The following is a 23,050-nucleotide window of genomic DNA, read 5'->3' as shown; positions in this document are numbered from 1 at the left end:
CGTACGGTGGAAGATTTCTTGTCAAATGAAGGCTTTATCATTGAGCATAGTGTAGTGGGCACCCCGGAACAGAACGGCTTCGCGGAGCGATCTGGGGGGGTGATAATCACCGTGGCTCGTACTCTAATAGCCGATGCAGGCCTCCCTAAGAATCTATGGCCTGAAGCTGTTAGAGCTGCTGTATGGATCATCAACAGATCGCCCACGAAGCTACCAGACGGCCGGTGGATAGTCCCTTACCAAGAGGCATTCTTCAATCAGCCACAACAGCGTGTCAACCTCGCAAACTTGAGGATCTTCGGTTGCCGAGCGTACGTGCGGAAGCAGGCTATTCCGAACGCCGCGAAGATGGAGCCACGCGCCGAGATAGGCTATCTCGTTGGCTATGAAGCCTCGAACATCTGGAGGGTGTGGTTTCCCCGCAGAGAAGCTGTACGATCAGTGCGAGATGTTGTTTTTGATGAGAACGTGTTCTTCAATGCTCGAGAGCTAGAGAAGGAGCCGGTCCGCGATATATTGGAGACCATGCCATGGGCTATTGGAGACGAGGATACTGACCAGGGCACCACTGAAATAAGCCTGGATATACCTCAACCAGTTGGAAACATCGCGGACTCACAGGGAACAGAGCCACAGAGCTTGACTAAGCCTTCCAAAGAGAAAATAGCCCCTTCGCAGCCAGCGGAGCCTCAGCAGATGATATCACCGTCGCCCACGCCGTCCGTTCAGCCAGTGCAGACCTCAAATCCTCGCACGGCACCAGAATCAATCCCAGGAGCCTTCCCGGCACCACCAGACCATGATTCTCAAGATCAACTCGCTGAACAGCTTCAGAGAGAGCTCTCGGCAGCCACACTTACCCGAGAGACTCGTACTGCGCCCAGGGATATAGTGGGAGATGTTTCGTCTCGCAACATCGTGTCGGGCTCACGCAAGCGAAGATCTAGAGATATCAGCAATTTAGCCTTCTCAGCGGACGACGAGGAAAATGAAGAGGGGGTACTCGCTGCCTTTGCAACCGGCCTCAATGGATCTCATTCACATACAAGAACACACCGCGATGAGCTACCTTCGGAGCCTCAGAATTGGCGAGAGATGATGAATCATCCATTCAACGAAGGCTTCTTAGCAGCTGCTGGCCTCGAGGTCAAAACAATTGAACGGAAGGGCACTTTTGAGGTCATACAGCGTCCGAACGACCGCAGCGTGCAGGTGCTCCCACTAAAGTGGGTCTTTAACTATAAGTTCGATAGTGATGGATATCTGGTGAAGCTGAAGGCGAGAATCTGTGTCCGAGGAGATCTTCAGAAGCTTTCTACGGAAGAAAAGTATTCAGCTACCCTCGCTGCCCGTACGGCCCGCGCCGTTCTCGCTCTGGTCGCTGCGTTTGACCTCGATACACACCAATTTGATGCTGTCAACGCCTTCCTTAACAGCACACTGGATGAAACAGTGATAACGGAGATGCCCGAGGGGTTTAGGCAGTCTGGATATTGCTGGAAGCTCCTCAGAGCTCTCTACGGCCTACGGAAATCCCCAAGGCTCTGGCAACGTGAGGCCACAAAGGTCTTGACTAAGCTAGGTCTCACAGTCGTTCAAGAAGATCTTTGTCTCTTCGCATCGGACGGCATCATCGTATTCTTCTATGTAGACGATATAATCATCGTCAATCACCCATCTCAGCGCCAGCGCGCGGCTGAGATCAAAGAGAAACTTAACAGCACATGGGAATTGAGAGACATGGGCGAAGCTGCGTGGTTCCTAGGGATCCGTATTGTCCGTGACAGACAGCAGATGGCCCTCTGGCTCTGTCAGGACTCATACATCTCCTCTATGGCAAGCAGATATCACCTGACCACCCATCGTCGCTTTGATACACCCCAGGCACCAGCTACGTTGAAGCCGTACGCTGGGCAGGCCACAAAGGAACAAATTCATGAGTACCAGGAGAAGGTGGGTTCCACACAGTATGCTACTACCATCACACGGCCAGATGCAGCCAAAGCCACCTCCACGTTAGCTCAGTTCCTCACGAACCCGGGACCGGAGCATCTCGAAGCGATCAACCGCGTGATATCCTACTTATACCACACACGTTTCCTCGCTCTCACCTATCGGCCGCGCCGATCCGATGATGATGAAGCCGTCACTTTCTTTAGTGATGCCTCGTTCGCCGATAACCCGGATCGGAAGAGCTCGGAGGGATATCTCTGCACAATCTTTGGCGGACCTGTTGACTGGAGGGCTGGTAAACAGCGTACGGTGACCACTAGTACTACCGAAGCGGAGCTGCTAGCGATCTCCGAGGCTGCGAGGACCATGAGCATGTGGAAACGTCTCTTTGAAGCTATTCGCTTTGATCCAAAGCACGAACTTGCTATCCGGTGCGATAACCAACAGACGATTCGGCTTCTCATCAAGGAAGCTCCTCAGCTGCGGACAAAGCTACGTCACGTTGATATCCACCACCATTGGCTCCGTCAGGAGGTCCAAGCAGGCAGGATTCTCATCAGATGGACCGAAACGAAAAGTATGGCTGCGGACGGACTCACTAAGCTACTGCCGCGCCAGAAGCACACAGAATTTATCCAATTGATGGGCATGGAGGATATTGGAAATCTGCTAGATTAGCAGAGGTTGTTGGGAATTGTGCAAACGCTGAGGGGGTGTGACGAACTGAGAGAGTGGTCAAATACCACTAGGACCCTTTGGGACGCTTATTCATCGATCACCCAATTCCCACTAGTATTTGTACGGTATTCCGGGCAGATTCGGAAGGACGGTGTTGTAACACGCCGAAGCTTATTTGTATAGACCCCTGAGATCGTTCAACCGATCTTTAAAACACCTACAATCAATCACCTGATTCTATTGGACATGTTCAGTACCAGCCAGTACATCAATTCCTCATCCTGACACTTTTTTATCGTGAATATCGTGAGATTGCCAGGACCCATACAAAAGTCGAGGCTAGAGTGGATTAACTCGTCGTGCTGCAGTGTTATTGGACGACTGCTCTCAGTGCTGTTGGTCAACTAAACTGTATGAAGATCATGAATCATCATCATTGATGTAATAGTTATAGCCCAAGAGATCCGTAAGTAGCTCCTGACGATGGGGCTATCGACATTCAGATCAGCCAATCAAAACTCTTACTTCCTGGAACGGAAGGTCACCTGGCCCGCATCAGGATTTAGCTAGGGCAGTTTTGTCATTGCCACCATTTGACAAATATCACGTGGTACTACCGAGTCTGGTATATTCCATGCGTAGGTGACTATAACACACATCTATTGGTATTTTAGATTGCTAGGGACTGTTAGTTACCCAATCAGTTCGATCGCACGCGACAATCGCTAGACGGAGGCAAAGCCGCAGGCTAGAGCCAAGTTAGGGGAGGCTTTAATCGTTGCTTTTACACTCCACCACCGCCGGGCAATATTGCTCCCACATTTGTTGTCCCGCGAAAGGCACCAATCGATGATGTCAAAGACGTTTACAATGTATATAAGACGGACTTAGCAGCCTATCTAAATAAATCCATGTCCAAATCGGAGTGGGCGGTACTGCTTCAGCGTGTTTCCAAAACCTTGTTGTATATTTTCTCTCATTTTCGGACGACGCAGAGTGGTACTTGTGAAGATTTTTCAACAAATTATTGCCATTTCCATTGCGGAATGGTTGGTTGCCATATACACCAGGTTGTCATTTATGTCTCCGCCTTGTTCCTCATATTCTTTCACACCCCATAAGTATAAGAACACTTGTAGCCTTTGTGTTCTCCAACCAATCCACGGTAGTAATGATGGCTGTTTCCACGCCAAATGTGGAGCTGCATGCTGCCAATAAAGTTCTCCAGGTCTCCTAACTCAGCTTACGCGGCGAGCACTCGAACGGACGCTTATATTGAACCGAAGTTTCCGTTGTGATCTGAAGCTGATGCAGATCAGGAACCAAGCCGCACCGTCGGAATTAACTCCAAGTTGCCTATACAGACGACCAAGTTGATTGGAAATCGCTCATTTTTGAATATATAGGCTCATGTGTCTGAAATAACAAGTCACTTCATGCCTCTGAACAACAACAGCGATAAATCACTCACATTATCAGGAAGAATGGATGTCTCAAGTTTCTATGCAGCGAAGCTCGCAATCGGATGTCCGGACCTGTTACTAGCCCGTTCCTTCTTCGCCTAGTGTACGCTGCGTGGTTTGAAGCGACGGGGCCTCGGCGCTCTTTGGTGCGATGTCACTAGTTCACTGTCATTCATTAGCTTGGGGATTCGCAACATAATCCATGACTCACATGCTCTGGTGGTCAAGTCTAGGGGCAAAGAGACGGCAAAGAGCTGTGGTCCTTGCCCTCGTGCATTGTGGTCGAATGTCCTCGGTTCTATTGAAATTGCATCGTCTTCAGGATCAGTTGAATTCAGACAAGTCAAGCTAAGATTTACATACCTACGACGTGGATATTCGAGCTTTCTCTTGGGAATGCACACACGGGCTGCACAGTAGATGAGCTCAGTCAGCTGCTGTGACGGAGACCTGGTCGCACGGACAATTGGACCAGCTAACTCAAAACTCGCATGTTTGATCGGCTGGGGTGAATGGCAGTGCATCTGGTGGGAATCATATTTCTTACGGGCACTGTCTGACTAGCTGGTCCACGATGTATTCTATAAATGTCAGGACTGTGGAAATCTCAGTACCGGGTCAGGGGGGAACTTATCAAGTGACTCAGACACAAGCCTGCTCGACTTTGCGTGGTCAAGTGAATAAATTGTAGAGCAAACAATTGGGGGTAGAGGACGTGGTTATAGGCTTCTCAGCTCGTCATTTCGCGTGAGTTCTCTGCTTGGTAGAACGCGTTGAGGGGCAAATTTCTTATATAAGAGGCCTGTTGAAACCCATGTCTTCTTTTACCACAGCTATTTGCAGCGACATTTTGATGCCCTTAGATCCTCAGCGAGAGAGACGAGTCGATTGGTGTTGAGAATAAGGATGCTAGGTCGGCCAAGAAACGCTGGCTCACTGTTGAATCCTTCGCGGCCCTCTGAATTTAGGCTTTGTGCGGGATATTCTGTCAGCGATGACAGGCTCACATTTCGTGTGCTGATCACCTCATCTATGAACGATTCAACGTTGAATAACTGAAAAACGCCTATGATTTCATATTGAGAAGTCATGCATTTTCTTTTTTTTTCCTAGCCTTGCTTTAGTGTTGTGTAGGTTGTGTTGAGCTGCGGGTCTGTCTGTCTAGACTGCAGATAGAGAGGCCACGGTCGAAGGTGCGGGTGCTCAACGCGTTGAAGCTTGGCTAATCGTTGTCCACCCTCGATTTTCGAACTTGTGACCATCAGACAGGAATGTTTTTTTGTAAAAATTTCATTTTTATTTTGATGACTGCAAGCTCTATGATGTGCCATTTGTTGATTTCTGAGGCTTTCAACGAAGGTGGAAGAAATCTCTAATTGATATATATATCTCAAAGAGCGTTCACATCTGGCCCCCAAAATCGTGAGGCTTGATCATTTACCGACCGACTAGTTGACCATTGCCCTTTGAGCAAGTGGACTGCCAACAGCCCACCGAAAAGCAATCAACCTGTAGCCAAAGGTCGACCGCACCAATTAAGAATAAAGACTCGTACATCGTCGAATGCGTCTGCATAGTCTATAAGAGGCACCAATGATCGATGAAAATAGTATTGCCCAGACTTATGACTTACTGCTGAAGACAAAATAAATACACAAAACAGCTCGACAGACTAGTAAATTAAAGGAGGTCAACAACCTAGTGAATTACCAATTACTAGCAAGAAAGACAACTCACTAGAAACTTCTAGCTATACCCCTTTGATAAGTGAAGTCAATCAACTCCTAATACTTTGCTGACCACCATAGCCCTCTTTATAGCAGGATAAAGATAAAAAATATACCCTAGCAACCGAGGCCTTTCAACCAATTCTAAAGATACTAGCAGACCTCGAACGCAACAATCCTAAATTCGCCTTTCCCGCAGCTCGACTTATCGAACGCTATAGACACTTATAGGAGTCTTGCGTGTCCAAGCACATCGATAACTAGAAGCTAGAGCAGAACAACCTTTTTTAAAGGAAGCTAGTACATACCTGAGAAAAAGGAGAGATGGTCTTAAGGTTCGCCACGATAGACAGCTATATCGACTATACTTTTTTAAGCAAGTACTAGAATCATCTCGAGAAGGACTGGTCAGGGTACTTGCTAACTGGAACCACCCTTCGAGCTTCGATCTGGTAGACTTATCGAACAATACAAGAGGAGAGTGAGTGATCGGCTATTCGGAGTTACCCTTGCTATTGCTTAGAAGCAGAGATACTACAATAAGGTTACAGCTAGAGCAGAACTAGAAAAAATTCCGATTGGTTAGCCATCACAATAATACACCGTATGTCGAAAGTAAAGGTTGAATAATAGACTTTGCAAGGTATTTACCCCAGAAAATCATGTGACGATGGTTCTGAGGATAAGCATGTCCATTGAGATCTGACGAACTGAGTGAGTGGTGAAATACCACTAGGGACCTTCGGAACAGGCTTATTCATCGTTCACCCAATTCTCCTAGTATTAGTATGGTATTCCGGGCAGACTCCTGGGATCGTTCAACTGGTCTTGGTTGTGTAATAGTGTTTGGTTTCCTTGCGATCGCGTCCATATTTTGAAGCTCTGCACGCTTAGAACATGACTCCATCGACATGAGAGTTAATCGTCCTGACTGCCCAACGTAATCATTAGAAGCAACTGCGCAGATAGTTTTCCGCTTTTAGGACGTGTATCTATATTAATTTCCCATCATAAGTTTAATCTAGTGCAGAGCACCGTAAGCTTAGCGAAATTTAGACGGATGCACAGAGCTAACGTTGCATGGAGATTGCAAACGTCATATCATAACTACCATGATCCTCACCAATAGCGTCGATTCTTGGCCATCGTTCGGTGAGGTCATCGGCGAAAGCTCGACAAACCTTCGCCACGCACTTAAAGATTAACCGTCAGGCAACGAATTAGATGGATTTCCGCAGTCCTATCCGTAAACAAGTGGCAGGCCACATAGTACGAGTGCCGTCACAAACTTCACAGAAGTTGAACCAAAATGGAGAAAGATTGCGAACGGTGACGTAGATGTGACAAGGTAGAGTTGCCGGCTCAATAGTTGTCGCGCTCTTACATGCTTCCCAAACTTTGTGCCTCATTATCATTATGTATGTAAAGTAAGTGAGACTCTCAAGTCCCTCACATATTAAATCTTGCTTCTCTATTTCCATACACTTCTTCGTACTAGCGATCCTAGAGTGCCTCTGCAGCTTTTGCAGAGCCCATGATCACAAAGATGCAAGTTCGCCGTCTACTTGTCTCTAACTCTCGTCGTTTTTCTTTTCCACCGGCGATCTTCCTTTCACTTCTGACCTTCTATTTTTCATTCCGGGTCAATACTTTGGAAGTTGATTCGCTCAACCATACGGGGCATTCAGTCTTCAGGGACTACACGGATAGGTCGCGCGTGGGTAGCGAGGCCACTTCTCTGCTCAACATCGCCGTTCTTGATACTCCACTCGGAGACGTTACCTATCACTCGCATTTCTGTGTTGCTTTCCGTACCTCAGATGAAAACCACTGGCTTAAGTTCACCTTAGAGCCCAGCCCTACTATTGTCTCAAATCCTGGCCAGGTGACTCATGTACAGGCTGACGGCACCACCAGGTCTATCAGAGCCATAAAGAGGTCTGAAATAAGTGCCTTCCAGGGGTCAGTGAGGGTCGACGGAACAGGCAATGGATGGAACATAGTTGGGTGGGCCAGGGTTCACTTTTGGAAGGATGGTCGTGACCTTCTATTTGAGGGCACTTACAGTGTCCAAGAAGTCATCCACGATATCAAGGTGCGGGTTGCAGGCATTGGCAATACATGCCAATCGGACTGTACCTTTGGTGAACCTGGACAGATATATAGCTATTCGGCTTCGGGGTCATATCGACCCTCTCGTCCCTCTCCTCCAGCCCAACGTTCAAATACCAACGCTGAAAGGTGTAAGTCACAGCCTCTGGGTACTCGCAGAGACAATCTGGAGATAGATACAACCTACAGAGATGTGCGTCGCCCCAGTTGCATAAGTCAAGGGGAAGGCGAATGTCATGAACCCATCCCGTCCCCACAAAGCATTTCCCGATGCGACTTCAGATCAACAATTGGGGATACCGTTGGATGCCCCTCGATGAATATGATTGCATCAGTAGGCATCGCCACCGACTGCTCGTACACGGCTTTGTTCAATTCTGTTGGCGACGTGGTACGTAATGTTGTCGGTATGATCAACAGCGCCTCGGAGGTGTTTGAACGTTCGTTCAACATTACGCTTAGACTGAGTGACTTGGAGGTCAGTGAGGGTACTTGTCCTACTCCGCAGCAGGACGCCAAAGATTGGAACATGCCATGCAGTAACGGGAGCCTTCTTGATAGGCTAGGTAATTTCTCCATTTGGCGTGCCACACGGGCAGATGAAAACGCATTCTGGACTTTGATTACGGGCTGCTCTGGTGCAGGAATTGGAGTCGCCTGGGTAGGACAACTTTGTAACACAGACTATGACCAGTCTCATGGTACAGGTGCTAATGTTGTGGTGGGCATGGGTCAGGCATGGCAAATCTTCGCGTACGTATTTATATTCTCTTTTTCTCCCGACGAATGTTCCTTGAATACTGATATTTGACAAGCCACGAAGCAGGCCACACTCTTGGAGCGGTACATGATTGTGAGGATGATGCCTGTCAGACGGACCCGAACAGATCATCTGCATGCTGCGCGTACTCGAAAACGACATGCAACGCCGGCGGGAGATACCTTATGACTCCTGTTTTCACCCAACAGACGAATAGATTCTCACCATGCTCTATTGGCAATGTGTGCGGGGCCCTTGGACGTGGGATCGTTAGGTCCGATTGCCTTGTTGACAGTGGTGGACCGGGGATCCCTGTCGGTGGGGGAAGCCATTCAAGGACAGATCCACGTAGGTCTTTGGTTGGTGGCCTCGCTATATGGCTAGGCATTTTGATATCATATTTGGCAGTATCTAGCATCTAACTACTTCGTTCTAAATGCTCGTTAATATTGTGATAAGTGTTGTGATATGAAGCTGGTGCAGATCAGGAACCAAGCCTTGCCGTCGGGATAAGTCCGAGTAGTCTATACGGATGACCCAGTTGATTGGAAGCCATCTTGGCTCATTGTTGCATATATAGGCTCATGCATCCCTCTGAAATTATAAGTCAATTCATACCTCTGAACTACAACAATCGCACCAGAGGGCCCCGAGGATACAACACCCCCGTTAGTGATCTGCACAAAGCCATTGCCTTCGCACTATTCTTGGCCCCGTCGCTTCAGACCACACTGTACTCACCAGCATCATCGCATTCGCAATTTCCTGGGATACTAATTTTCCAATCGAGAGTCTTTTGCTCTCATATAGACAGTTATGCCCGTAAGTTTCCAGACGTGAGCGAGCCTCACCGTTGGCCAGCCCGTCTTCTGCATCGGTCGAAAGTTGTTCTAAGAGTGCGGTGTAAGTCAAGTAGTGAGGAGGCTGGCTCAGTTCTGGTCCTCTCGACATTTCGGGCTCTTGGCGTGAACCATCCACTGTTAGCCGGCTTATTGCGAGAATTTGTAAGATGAATGATTGCTTTTCCGTGACAGCTAATCGTAAATCCCCGCATTGTAGGCCTCAAGGTGAAAGAATCCTGTATGCCCTGCAACAAAAAAAGGTAATTTCATGCCAAGGCTAATCGTCGTCATACTGAAATCATCACCAAACATTCAAGCTTAGACTTGCAAAACTCGTTGCTTCTACAATCTTTTTCCCAATCAAAGTGGGTCAATATCGTCACAAACCACTGAATCTAAAGAACCGCAACAACACGGTGGCTGGCTGATCTCAGAATAAAGTGAGTGAATGGATGCGGGGCCTTTTACCCTGGTCCACTTATATATACCGCTGTTATGAGTTGAATGGGACTTAGTAGCTAAAATGCCTGTGCGCCCAGAAAAGATGACGTCAAGTATGGCAGCGTTGCAAAAAAGCCAAAATTCAAGCGGACGCATGCAAAAAAACTGTATCCTAGCTAGTCGCGGGATAATTCTAATACGCCAGAGAGAATGCAAGGCTGACACAACCTGTTACTTTAGCATTGAACACCCCATGGGAAACCAAAGCCCTGAGTCCGAAGCTAGTACCTCTCCCCCAAGCAGCATTATGTGCTCCGAATGACATTTCTCTCAGGGAGGATCATTGGCTACTGCTTTATAGCGGCCATTCCTGTCCTTCTGTGCATAGTCATTGCTGCTTCGAAGTTGGCAGCTGCCCGACGAGTGCGCTGGGAATCTTCAGGCTCAAATTTAAGTAACAGGAACCTGAGTACTCCGGCCTCCTATCGAAGAAGCCGAAGAAAGACACTATCTAAAACAGCTTTGGATGAAATACCCATGTACAGAACTAGGAGCTTCCCTGGCAGCGGAACATACAGTGGTACTCCTAACGTGGAAAGAGGCATCGCCTACCAACAAACGAGCAGCAGCCATTCCAGCAGGACATTCAATCCAGAGCTCGCCAATCAAAATCTCTCATTATCGAGGCTGGATAGCTTGGTAGGTGGATCCATCTATCGTTCAATCATCTATATGGTATAATCACGTCTAATTTACAATAGTATGCTTTAAGCGGAAGCAGCAACTCGACCTGTGCTGTCTGCTCTGAAGATTTCACGGGAGGCCAGCTCCTACGGTATCTTCCCTGCCATCATCAGTACCACGCAAAATGTGTAGATGACTGGCTGGTTAATGTATCAGGATCTTGTCCACTGTGGTACGTCAGGCGTGGATGCTTCATATGAATCGTCTGAGAACTTAATAGGTTCTAACTTGCTTTTCTTAGCCGTATGAATTTGTGCGGTACCCGAAGTCTTGAAGAGACTAATACGCAGCAAAACCTCCCCAGTCAACCTTCACGGGCAGTTATCGCGCAGCATCCATATTCGTGATGGAACCTCCTTAGAACACCTTAAGCACGACGTGAAGGTTTTGATGACTTTTTAAATCTGCTTGAAAATTTCAGAACGCGTCTCGTAGGGTCTGACACATAGCTTTTGCGGAAACCAATGCGACGAGAATGGCATGACAGGAAGAACTTGTGAGGAGAGCAAGCATAGCGATACCATAAACGTAGGAACAATATTGGTTCATACGCTCGCTTCCACTAGCTAGTGGAAACGCGGAAGACCGATGAGGCGGAAAGATTAAACGAACTGGAGACGATCGACTTTACGACCACTACCGACGTGGCGAGCCGAACCCTTTGAGGAGATTGAGGTCGGGTCAGACTGAGAGATCGCAAGAGAACGGGCTAAGACCGTACAGTCTACGTCAGATGTTGCCGTCTAATTAGACGCCTAGTGGGTGAGAGGACCACTTAGGGGCCGCCTGTTACAGAAATGCTAACTTTAGGCACCAATCAGGCCTCATCTGCACATGTGGGCCACCCATAGCCAACAAAAGAAGGTCGCAACTTCACTAGTGCACCCGAGAAATATTCAACACCCCACGATAGAACGCCTACATCCTAGAATTAGGTGTTGAAATCAATGATTGTCTCATTGATTCAATTGATTGACTTAAGGAGTTATCTTTAGGGCTGTCACGGAGAGTTTAAAGAATGTTCCTACCAGCGTTCTCTTCGCCCAACTCATTTAGGAGAGCTCCTTTCACACCAGGATCCAAGACCTGTGCAGTATAGTATAGATCAGAAGCAGCCATGAAATTATAGGGCTTGATGTATTTCTTGATACTTCCACTAACAGCACTTGCAATATCCTCAGTAAGATCTACAAAGTCTTCCTTGCACTCAGCCAGATCATATAGTAAATCGTGGAGGCCGTAGTATATTGGCAAAACGAGACTGATCTGTGGTCTTTTCTCTGAGACAAACAATGGAAACTCATTGATCTCGAGAGAACATTGTGGATATGGGAAGCCGTATCCATTCATCTGATGAGAAGGAAAGGAAGCTAGTCTCATAGTAGATGAACGTCTCAAGCTGTCGCCCTGACTGTAGAGAGTATTAGTATTAAACATATATATAAAACGAAGGATCTTGCCTTTAACGCATCCCCTAATATGCAAAAAGGTTGAATTCCACCGCGTATCGACATCATGCTCGATAAACTTGTTGGATAAGTTCATCCGGTTGCAAGTATCGTTCCATGATTGCCTTCGTTGTGGACTCCGTTGAATCCAGAGAGCTAAGATCCGTAGCTTTGCAAGTGGTTCAATAGCCTGAAATTCAAATGTCTGGTGTTCTCCTTTATCAAGGTTATTACAAATAGAAGCAGCTTCTTCTGTATTACCGAGCTTCAGAGCCAGTAGAATATCCTCCACGATGAGGTTGATGATATGGGCCAAGTATCTTATATAACTATCCAAACCACAGAATAAGGAATTGGTCCCAAACGCTTTTTGCAGGTTATCGTGTAGTTCTGATGCCATTCGCTCATTGTTACTAGCATTATCCCCAGTAATTGAAAGCAGCTTACGCTCAAGATCCAGTTCAACAAGTAGAGCTTGAATAACTGCGGCCAAGTTCTCTCCACTATGGGGACCGTGGAGCTCTTTGAATTCAAGGACATTCTGTCGATAGTCAAATTTTTCTGCAAACCAATGGCCAATGACACCCAGAATTGGGATATAGTTCTTGCTGGTCCATACATCAAGGGATCGAGCGATTGTTTGGCATGTAGTCGCAAGCTCTTCTTTCAACTTAGCACGTTGTAAGTTGAAGTCTTCCAGAAGACGCTGTCGAAATGTATGTCGAGAGGTAAATGGGAGTGGAATCCCTGGTATATCCTTGAATAATTGCCGAAATTCTGGGGACTCAATGACTGTGAATGGTTGTTTGCTGCTAATAACCCAACGAAAAAGATTATTCTCAAGAAGTTGTTGAGCTGCAATCTTTCCCTTCTTTCCCCAGAGACTAATGAGATTAGGCTTCGGAGCTGGATCAGGGATGGAAACAGTAGGTGGCAGAACACCATGTTTCTCTTTCCAATGATGCCGAATGTTGGTGGTGGAGCCATGCCGTTTGGAGTCCGTTGTAGACCAGTTGCATTGTGTCCCATCTTCATTGGTGATAGCACAACAAATCTCTCGATCAGGGACCTTTTTCCTTTGACTCCTCTTCTCGATCCATTCGTTCGGAATATTTCTTATCAAGAGATGTCTCCACATCCAATCATTCTTTTGGCGTGGATTCGAGCTTAGCGAACCCGTGGCTGGTTGCTGGGAGGCGGATTCTGAAGGTAAAACTTCATCGAAAGATCCAAGAAGAGAATCAATCTTGGTACCGATTGCTGATTGACTATCGCCAAAGGGTGGGGAGGATGGGACCAGCTCTTCCTGGCTAGAAATCCAGTCTTCAGAAGTAGTCTAGACGGTTCCCACGGGTTTGCATGGTTGAAGTATGAGGGATAGAAAGGGTCAAGTTGGAACTCATTACCTATACTAGTGATGATATTTAGAAAAGTCTGCCTACTAGTCCTAATTTGGTTAATTTCGAATGACATGTGATAGTCTGCCGATAATTATCGTATTGACGAATATTCGCGAATACGATATTCGCAACTCAAAAGCCTTGCCGATATTTATCGGCAGCGATAAGATAACCGATAATATCGGCAATTTCGAATATTCGCAACAGCCCTAGTATCAATTTACTGAGTTGGTTAACCAGGTACCTCTCCCATCGCTGGTGCAGATTGAGATTGGCAATTGTTGGATAATGGACTGTGAACTGCGTACATTCCAACAGAAGCACGACCCGGATGATAGAAAACTGATCCTCCGAGGTGTACAGCTATACGCAAGTTGCGAAGCCAGTCCTCGTTGTATCAAATAGTACAAAATAGGAGTAGCTGAAAGATAGATTTTTTCCACGGTGTACAGTACAGTATACCAACTCTCTCTCTTGTGATTTGATTCCGGGAAAATGTATCCGATACGAGCTAAACCATTCTAGGTCACCGACTTTGAGTGACGGCAGAACTGTATTGGTAACAGCCGTACACCGATCAATGCGTAATTGCCCAAGACAAACGGGCGATCGCCAAATCTAGAGTGCGTCATCACTTATTTACAGCCAAACTGTCTTTGTTCATCTTTCAATACTCTTCAGAAGGGCCACGATGAGGCTCATCTGGATAAATGCCCAGAGACAAACCTAAAACGTTATTACACTTGGCATGGACATTTACCTCGATTCTCCTCCTAAATATCGGGCCCAAGACCCTCTCATAACTGCAGCGCTGTCGGAATGCAATGAGCCGGTGATCCTGCACATCTTTCGCTACGACGACCACAATTACGGCATCTTCTCAGGGGATCGCTCTTTGAAATTGCATGCTCAATTCCATCTCCAGAGTCTCCCAAAGCCAGCGTTGATTGTTTACGAAAGTGGGACTAATGCGCCCGATCAAGAATTGGCCCGTTGTGAATTCACCGAAACCGGCCTCAATGATACTGGCTACGCAAAGAGCCCGGGTGGCAAGCTTAGTACTTTGTGGTGGGCTGATAAGCATCAAAATACACCAGTTTCTATCCAATACCGATTTACAGCGTTGGTGTATTTCCCCCCACATGGAAGTGGTAGTTTGTCCAACGCCAGCGGACCCCGACTCTTCATCTGGAAACGTACATCTAGGCTGATGCTAGTGGATGAAGAGACAGATACAGTGGCTGCCATAGTCCATGATATTCCGACCGTCTCAACTAAATGCGGGACACTTCAAATCCAAGTGCCTTTCGGTGAAAACTTTTGCCTTTCAGCTTTGACCACTTTTCTTACATTTCGCGAGAAGCTACAGAAGGATTCTAAGCGTTGAATGATTATCCAAACTGTACCATCCGCTATATGAATCGTGCTTTTTTTCGCGGGTTTTCGCGGGCACTCCTGATGAATCCCACAAGGTATGTATGAGGTGATTTGGCCAAAGTGGGTGTTGCGATTGAATGAAATGTTCGACAAATTGAGCAGGTATGACCTGAGTATTTCTAATACGAATTTCGTTTCCAATCATGTGGCAGCGTAATTTTTGACTGCTACAACCTTAGTTGGCCAGGGCTGCAGCAGGTTGGAATCATGGACTGAAACTCATGTCATGAGATAGATATCCCATCTAGGTAGTCGTTCTTGAGGCACAAGTAATAAACGGCCACTACTGTGTCATTGGTGACCACAACCCTTTTCCGACCCATTTTGTTTTGATGTCCACGTTTACAGTTGCAAATGTCTCTTTTTCTAGCGGGTGTTTATGTTCGTAGGGCTATGGCATTCGGCTCTCTCGGCTGAAGATCGGATTCTGCCGCATCATCCAACCAGGACCTGCACATTTTCGGAATTATCTTTCGGGATTCAAGGCGCAAGAGTGTCGACGTATAACTGATTTTGAATACTACTGTATGTTCTCTAGATCAGCCGAGGGCAATATTGCCAAGATCCAGTCCGAAGACATCCCCCGCATCGAAGCATGGGCCAGAAAAACTGGTTCCCTTTTTGCTGCAGGAAAACAGAGCTTATTAACCTAACCCGGAAGAAGAGCTAACAACTTCAAAACCACTTAACCACGACCGGCAAGACGATCAAACCGACAACTACCACCAAGCTGCTGGGTGTGATCTTCGATCAGGAGATGCGATGGAAAGAACACGTCCAGCAGGCAATCAAGCGCGCAACTCAAGTGAATGTTGCACAGGATGGGCTACGGCACCTCCGCCCAGAACAGATGCGACAGCTTTATGGGGCCTGTGCCACCCATGTACTAGACTACGCGTCGATGTCTGGCACGACCCACTCGGAGACAAGACTCACCTACGGCATCTGCGCACGGTGCAACCGACTGCACTCATTCTTATCCTATCGGATTTCAGAACAGTAGCCACCTCAACACTAGAGGTTGAAGCATACATATTACCAACACATCTCCGACTGCGTCATCGCGCACAAAGCACAATCACCAGGCTTCACACACTCCCGAAGGATCACCCAATAAGGAGTACATTACAACGTGCCCCAAAATGAAGGAACAATATCGGGTCGTATTCTCGATTTCCACTCGCACAGGCGCTGGAGGCAATGAACCTGGAAAGGTTGCAAGATCTGGAAATGATTGACCCTAGACTACAACCACCCTGGAGAACAGAGGCATTTATAGAGATCGAGATTGAACCAGATAGAGAGATGGCAACACAGCGAGCTGAAGCCATTCAGTCTAACTCAGACATAGTCGTCTATTCGGATACATCGGGGCGTCAAGGTCATCCAGGCGCCGCTGCCGTGATGCTCAGCAACAACCTAGAGGTGTCCAAGTCCTTACAAAGCCAGGTCGGGCCTATGGATCGATGGTCTGTACACGCCGCTGAACTGATCGGGATCCTGCAAGCCATCAATCTTATCAACAAATTTTCTTTTTGAGCACCGGCGGTCAACCGGTGAGCAATTCAGGCTGGCTACTATCCTCAGTGACAGCATCTCGGCGCTACAGGCAATCCAAATCCGGGGAACAAATTGGGTCAACAGATCATCCATGCTATCTTACAAGAGGCTACAAATATCAAAACACACGGAGTTACCATTCGTCTCCAATGGATACTGGGGCATTGCGCAGCACCCGGGAACGATTCAACGGACCGTTTGGCCAAAGAGGCAGCCTTACCGGGCAAACCCACACTTTCTGCCCCTTGCTGTCCCGAGAGAAAGCTTTCGTCCGCAACAACATCCACGTCCGGTGGGAAAAGGAATGGAAGGAGTCTGGAGAAGGCGGCCACCTCCATACTATTGACAACGCACTACCTGCCAAGTACACCAGAAGGCTCTACGGGCCTTTACCGAGGCATCGAGCCTACCTACTCACACAGCTACGAACAGGACATTGCTGGCTGGCGACGTTTGCGAAGGCATTCCGCATCCAGGACAATGACCGATGCGGCTGTGGCGACCGGGAAACACTGAAACACGTCCTATGGGACTGCCCTGATCTGCGGGAGTTGCGGCGGGAATTACTGGAGAGTCTCGGCGACGCGTTTCACAACGTGTCGAGCTTGCTAGGGGGTTCTCAAGAAGAAAGGAGAGGTCAGATATATCATGCCTCGCGAGCCAAGACGATGGATGCTGTATTGGACTTCGCGGAGGCATCACAAAGATTCCGAAGTCGCGCGGCACGAGGGCAGCTTGACAACTTGAGCGGCAATTAGGCCACGGAAGGGCTTGGCGAGGCTCTAAGTTCGTTCCAGGAAGTGGTACACTTCACATGTACGTATATGGATGTATATAGTCGTGGTAGCCTGCATATCGCTTCGGCAGTTGAACCCTGGATTAAGGTACAAGTGTGATGATATTCTCAATGGAAGATCTAGTTATTTATTGTTCCAGCAGCTCATCTCCCTGCTGCCTAGCGTAGTGTCTGCCTAATAGGCAGACACTCCTGCAGATCTATATATATCACGTGACTTGGATTTAACTTCGGCGAGGGATCAGGGTAATTAAAATCTACCTACCTACACACCTACAGTATCCAAGGTCTCATACTGGCAAAATATAGTATATTGTAGCAGGAAACAATTTTATTCGTAAATTATCTCGGTCGCCAGATTGACGGTCAAGATGCACTGGGTGCTTGAAATAAACTTTGTGGGTTGGCCGGGACCAGTCGGTTTCTCGGGCCCTAAAACACAAAGCGGAGACTTTGTTTAGATCTACGATCTTGTCCTTACACAATTGAGGTTGATTTCGAAAACCATATGCTAGAGTTGGCAGACTTGCCATCGAGGTGGAGCAGATAGGGAGAGGATAGATCCGGCTCAGAGAGTATACTTTCTACGAGGAAGGTTTATGCAAGACATAGCTTCTAATACGTTCTATAGACCAGATAGAGAATGCAGCATCTTCCCACTTGACGGAGGATCAATCACTCTCTTCTCTCTTGCGAGGGCAAATGAACCGCGGATCAGATCTCGTTGCAAAAAGTTTGTGATATTCCAAATACCTCATCTGCCCCAACCGACTTCCCAAGCAACAAAGACCTGTTCTATCTGTACTCTGACGGCCCGTCAAGACTAGGTTGTGGATCGTGTCTGGACCCTTGCAAATCATTCTAATTTCTCCGGGCCACATTGAGAACCTCCGTGATCTACTGTCCCGTGGGTCGTCCCTGGGATCTGCATCGCGGAACCGTACTTGCGTCTATCTAAATTCACACGCGGTGCTTGATTGGTCCGTTGGGTGCTGTTTGTATCTAGGGTCTCATCAGTGTGATAGTAGCGTTGCAATCTGGCGAGGGGGTGGCGATCACCGTGAGCCATGGTAGCTGAAAGGATTCACTTTATTGTCCTTGAAACTGGACTCGGGTTTCTATTATAGGCTTTCCAACAAAGTCTAGACTTTTGATTGTCCGTCAAGGAAAACAACTAATACCCTGGATTTGGGAGTATGTTCATAGTGTCCGCACCGACAGGTAGCAGAAGTACTAGTAGAGGCAACATCAGTTGGTTGCGAGCAACACAGAAAAGTACCGTTAGCGTGAGGCTAGGCAAAGAGGATTGTAGAGGGATCAATGGGAGGCACGTCTTATGGCCAACTGAGGGTACAGTCGAATGTGACTTTCTGCCACAAAGTCCCCAACCCATTATTGCGGCACGTGTTGAAGCACTTCAACCCTCATGACAGAGACGGTGACCGTGCCGAGTGACCATGGTCAAAACAGGCAGAGTAGTCTACCACCGCGTTGAGCGATTTAATTGCAAATTCAATGATATATGATAATCATATTCTTGCGGTATCAATGTCTTTTCAACAGTTGATGAAAGTCGTTCACCACACTCAACGCAGGCTTTTGAAAGCAATGAATTCAGGTTGAAACTTGAGTCTGTAGGCCACAAAGTCTCCAAACACCATTTCAACGTTGTTCAAATGTCCTCAACGACAATAACGAGACAGTGATTCTCGCTACCAACTGCGCAACTGGTTCCTTGGTCGAGACGTCGCCGAAAAAGATAAAAGGGGCCAGATTCCCACCCCAAAAACATCAGGACTTCGGTCCTCACACTCCGATGTGTCATGGTGCCCCTCTCGTGCCTACGGGCTTGAGAGCTTCCATGACCACGGCGGTCGCTGCCACGAGCCGAGCGATGTAAGACTGTGCTCCCTCGCTGCCACAAGCCCCGCGAGTGTAAGAAAGTGCTTCGCATGATAGGTCTGCGTCAACAACAATCCTCGCAGGATAGGCTCTGCGTCATCAATTGTGTCTTGCAGGATAGACTCTGCGTCAACAACTGTGCCTCGCAGGATGGGCTCTGCGTCAACAACTGTGCCTCGCAGGATGGGCTCTGCGTTATCAACTGTGTCTTGCAGGATAGGCTCTGCGTGATCAACTGTGCCTCGCAGGATGGGTCTGCGTCAACAATAATCCTCGCAGGGGGGGGGTGCTGCGAAACCAAGGACTTCAGAGCTTCCGTGACTACGGCTGTCGCTGTCACGAGCCCAGCGATGTAAGACTTGCGATCCCTCACAGCCAATGAGCCCTGTGATTGTAGAAATGTGCTCAGTCATGGCAAGACTTGGCTCACCAAGGACTTGTCATCGCTCTCCAGCGATGTGCAGGCACCTCTCCGTGGTGCTGGGGACTATTATTCGAGTAGCCCAAGGGCATTCGAAGAAGCAAAGACGTGCACAACATCTTCCTCTTCTTCGTATTCCGAAGTATCATCATTGGAGAGATAGAGTGAGCCCTGGATAGATGCCTATCAATTCTTCGCTATCGAGCGCCGTATTCCCCACCCTCCTGCCTTGGTAGTTTGCGGTCTGCTAGTCCATCCGCCCCAATAGAAGGCATCCGCCATCAGAGCGTAGAGCGAATAGAGACTTGAGTGTTTGGGTGCGTCGCGGATGTTGTTGATGGTAGTTGATGAGCGTTAATGGTCGTTGATGAACGTTGAACGTTGATGAAGGTTGGTGAACGTTGATGAACGTTGACGAGGGTTTTTGTTGAGTATCACGGTGGTCAAAGCTTGTGTGGCGAGACTAGCGATGCACATTTAAATAGACGGGTTTCCCACTTTTGATAGCAACCACAATAAGAATATTACAACTACCTATCTCAACAGGTTATGAGCCCGAGTGGCTTTACCTTTGGGCATGCAGGCATCTAAATACCAAAATCCCTTGCCTATGATTACAGCTAAGCTTCTCTGTCAAGAGACCAACTCCATGAACTTCAGAAACTGATCATATATTCTCAGTAACTTGATGAAAAATACGATGTCATATTGCTCAACCCTCTCTCGAAGCAATAATTTGGAGGAAATTCTTTTCACTGAAGAGCTACAGACAGCATGCTATCATTGCTACTGTGACAAGGGCACGCAGTATCGCAAGGTTGCCTCCATACCCGGGACATGTCGCCGTTTGCAGCAAGCCTTAGGGATTTCTCCGCCAAATAGCCATAGACAGTGTGCCATGATTGCTACAGTTACACTATGGACTGCCACGAGGTACTGCAAACGTTACCTACTGCTGAGACATGTCACCATTTTCAACAAGCTCGGTATCTATCTTCTTGGAGTCACCAGCCACAAGGCCATTTCGGAAGGTAAAATGCGAAAAACACTACAAAAGAGACACTCTTGGACAGACGAGGAGCGGAAGATTCTTTCGTACCTCCGACGCACTTGCCACTGGCACTTCAAGCAAATCCAAAAGTCATACTTCCCATCACTTTCTCTGAGCGCACTCCGAGGAGCCTACTGGCACCAGTCTACCGAAGACCGCATACGCCGAGCATCGAACGCCACTATCCCAATCATCGATCCTGGCAACTCGGTCAAAGGCTTCTCAAGTGCCTCCAAAACCCATTCCATCTCGGATAATCTCAGTCGATCAGAAAACAGTATTGAGGCTTTGGCATCGACCCCTCCAAGTCCCGTGGATAGAAACAGGCTATTCATTTCCAACGAGTGCAACTCGAGTCGCTACGAACTCCGGCCAAACAGACCCTCAAACTTCCCTCCAAGAAAGCCGCAATATCTAGTTGACCGACGCCGTTTCCCCCACTTCTTTAGATCGTACAAGTACTCTCTCAATCGACAGGGGATCCCAGACAGCGACTATACTCCTCCATCTCGGATGCCTACGCCAAGCTCATCAGATCGAAGCGTTTCCATTGTCTCAAGCCTTCCTAGTGCCACGTCAAGCCTTGAACTCTTCGGCTTGGAGGTGCGCTCTCCTCGGTCATCAAATAGTGGCTCGGTTACCTCTGATCGGCCCAACGACATATCTAGCTCTGAATTCTTCAGCTCCGAGGAGCATCCTCTGCCGACATGACTGAAATCGCAAAGTTCGAGCAATTCGGAATCAATACGTTCTATAACGGAATTCCAACATTAGACAATGCCAGCGACTGGTTTCGGTGGAATCAGAAGGTCAATGAGTTCATTCGGATATCTGCGGTTGCCGACGATGGAGCGACTCCGCCGACAGAAGAAGAAGAAGCAGCACGGCAATGGATTCACCGCCAAAAGTTCTATTCTGCGATGATTACGGCAAAGTTGACACACAATGCGGCGCAAAGAATCAATGCTTTTGAGATACCTCGAGTTCAAGCACTGCTTAAGGCAGTCCAGGACAACTTCAAACCGGAAGGCTCCGGCACGTATGTTAGCCTCCAACGACGATACATGGCCCTCACAAGAGACAAGTGTGGGAGCACCCAAGCGCTGGGGGCAGAGATCAGGAAGATTCATGCTGAAAAACTCCTTCTTGACCCTGATTGCGTGACCTCCGAAATTGAGCGAACATTTTTCTTTGTTCATGCACTCGGCCCCGAGTACGAGAGCTTCCGCGATCATATCTTCCGACAAATGGACCTTGTCAACGAAAGAGATGCAAATGGGAGTATTATCAAAGCAGCACCTACATTTGACTATATCGAGAATAAGGCCATTGAGGAAGAGCATAGAAAAGGGCAATTGGGCAAACAAGCAATGGAGTCGCAAGCTCTTCCTGCTCTTGCCCTAGTCCGTGGGCCAGGTGACAAGAAGCTCATACCGTCGTCGGACGGAACTACTTGTCGGATAGAGATTGATAACGTCCCATATTGCTCCTTCTGCCGAAAACCTTATCACATCGACGCCGAATGTTTCACCAAGAACCCGAGACTGAAGGTCCAAAGGAAGGACGGAGACGGACCGAAACCAAGACCAGGCAGAATTCACATAGGCGGACGCAGACAGTCGAAGAGGCGGACCTTGACGGATGACGAGGACGACGATGGGAGTGGCCCAAAAGACCCGAAGAAACCAACCTTCATGGCGACGAAAGTCTCCGGAAAAGATGTCAACGAAGCATTTGGAAACGATATCGAGGGCAATCTCACCCTGTTTGACCATGTTCCCATTATGATGGCGATAAAGACCCCCTCCATCCGTGACGCGTGGATCGTGGATAGTGGATGCGCTCAACATGTTTGCAATAGCGCCTCCAGGTTTGTCCAAATGGCTAAATATCATGGGCCTTCACTGAGAGGCATTGATACCTCAACAGCTCCCTCGGGCGTGGGAACAGTAAATATCCTGTGCAATGTACGCGGCAGAAAGAAATGGCTAGTGCTTGATAACGTCCTGTATGTTCCATCTGCACATGCCAATCTCATATCGGTGCTTCAGCTTCTCCAACGAGGGGCAAAAGTCGAATTCTCAAGCCGGGATGCTATCCTTCGCAACAAGTCAAACGGAAAGAATCTGTTTACTGCCAGTGAATATCATGGAGTCTACGCACTCGATCTGTGGGCAAGTCTGACTTTCCCCTCTTACCATGTTAGCCCACAAATGTCTCTGTGGCACAGCCGGCTTGCCCATATGAGTGACGCAAACCTTCGGCGACTCAAGCAGCAAGCTCATGGCGTGCGGGACATGGAGGCACGTCATCCA

At 48.0% G+C, this 23,050-nt stretch overlaps 4 protein-coding genes across 4 annotated transcripts; all 4 read left to right on the top strand.

Annotated features, from left to right (window-relative positions):
• Nucleotides 1-7,367: 7,367 nt before the first annotated feature.
• On the top strand, nt 7,368-9,007 carry N7506_005371 (uncharacterized protein; the record flags this gene model as incomplete). Its single annotated transcript, XM_056954665.1, has 2 exons — nt 7,368-8,686; nt 8,749-9,007. Coding segments are annotated over 2 exons (1,578 nt in total), but the record flags the coding sequence as incomplete, so codon positions are not given.
• A 5,309-nt stretch (nt 9,008-14,316) lies between these two features.
• N7506_005370 (uncharacterized protein) lies at nt 14,317-14,955 on the top strand (the record flags this gene model as incomplete). The annotated part of the gene is made up of 1 exon (XM_056954664.1): nt 14,317-14,955. One exon carries the CDS (start codon nt 14,317-14,319, stop codon nt 14,953-14,955), a length of 639 nt encoding a protein of 212 aa, XP_056813553.1.
• A 5,429-nt stretch (nt 14,956-20,384) lies between these two features.
• N7506_005369 (uncharacterized protein) lies at nt 20,385-21,446 on the top strand (the record flags this gene model as incomplete). Its single annotated transcript, XM_056954663.1, has 1 exon — nt 20,385-21,446. The coding sequence occupies one exon, from the start codon at nt 20,385-20,387 to the stop codon at nt 21,444-21,446; it is 1,062 nt and encodes a 353-aa protein (XP_056813552.1).
• Nucleotides 21,443-22,199, top strand: N7506_005368 (uncharacterized protein; the record flags this gene model as incomplete). Its single annotated transcript, XM_056954662.1, has 2 exons — nt 21,443-21,991; nt 22,140-22,199. 2 exons carry the CDS (start codon nt 21,443-21,445, stop codon nt 22,197-22,199), a joined length of 609 nt encoding a protein of 202 aa, XP_056813551.1.
• Nucleotides 22,200-23,050: the final 851 nt, after the last annotated feature.

This window comes from Penicillium brevicompactum, assembly GCF_028827555.1.
Source record: "Penicillium brevicompactum strain IBT 35665 chromosome Unknown utg000003l_segment0_segment0, whole genome shotgun sequence".
NCBI classification, from domain to species: Eukaryota; Fungi; Ascomycota; class Eurotiomycetes; order Eurotiales; family Aspergillaceae; genus Penicillium; species Penicillium brevicompactum.
This window is presented reverse-complemented; position numbering and strand designations above follow the sequence as displayed.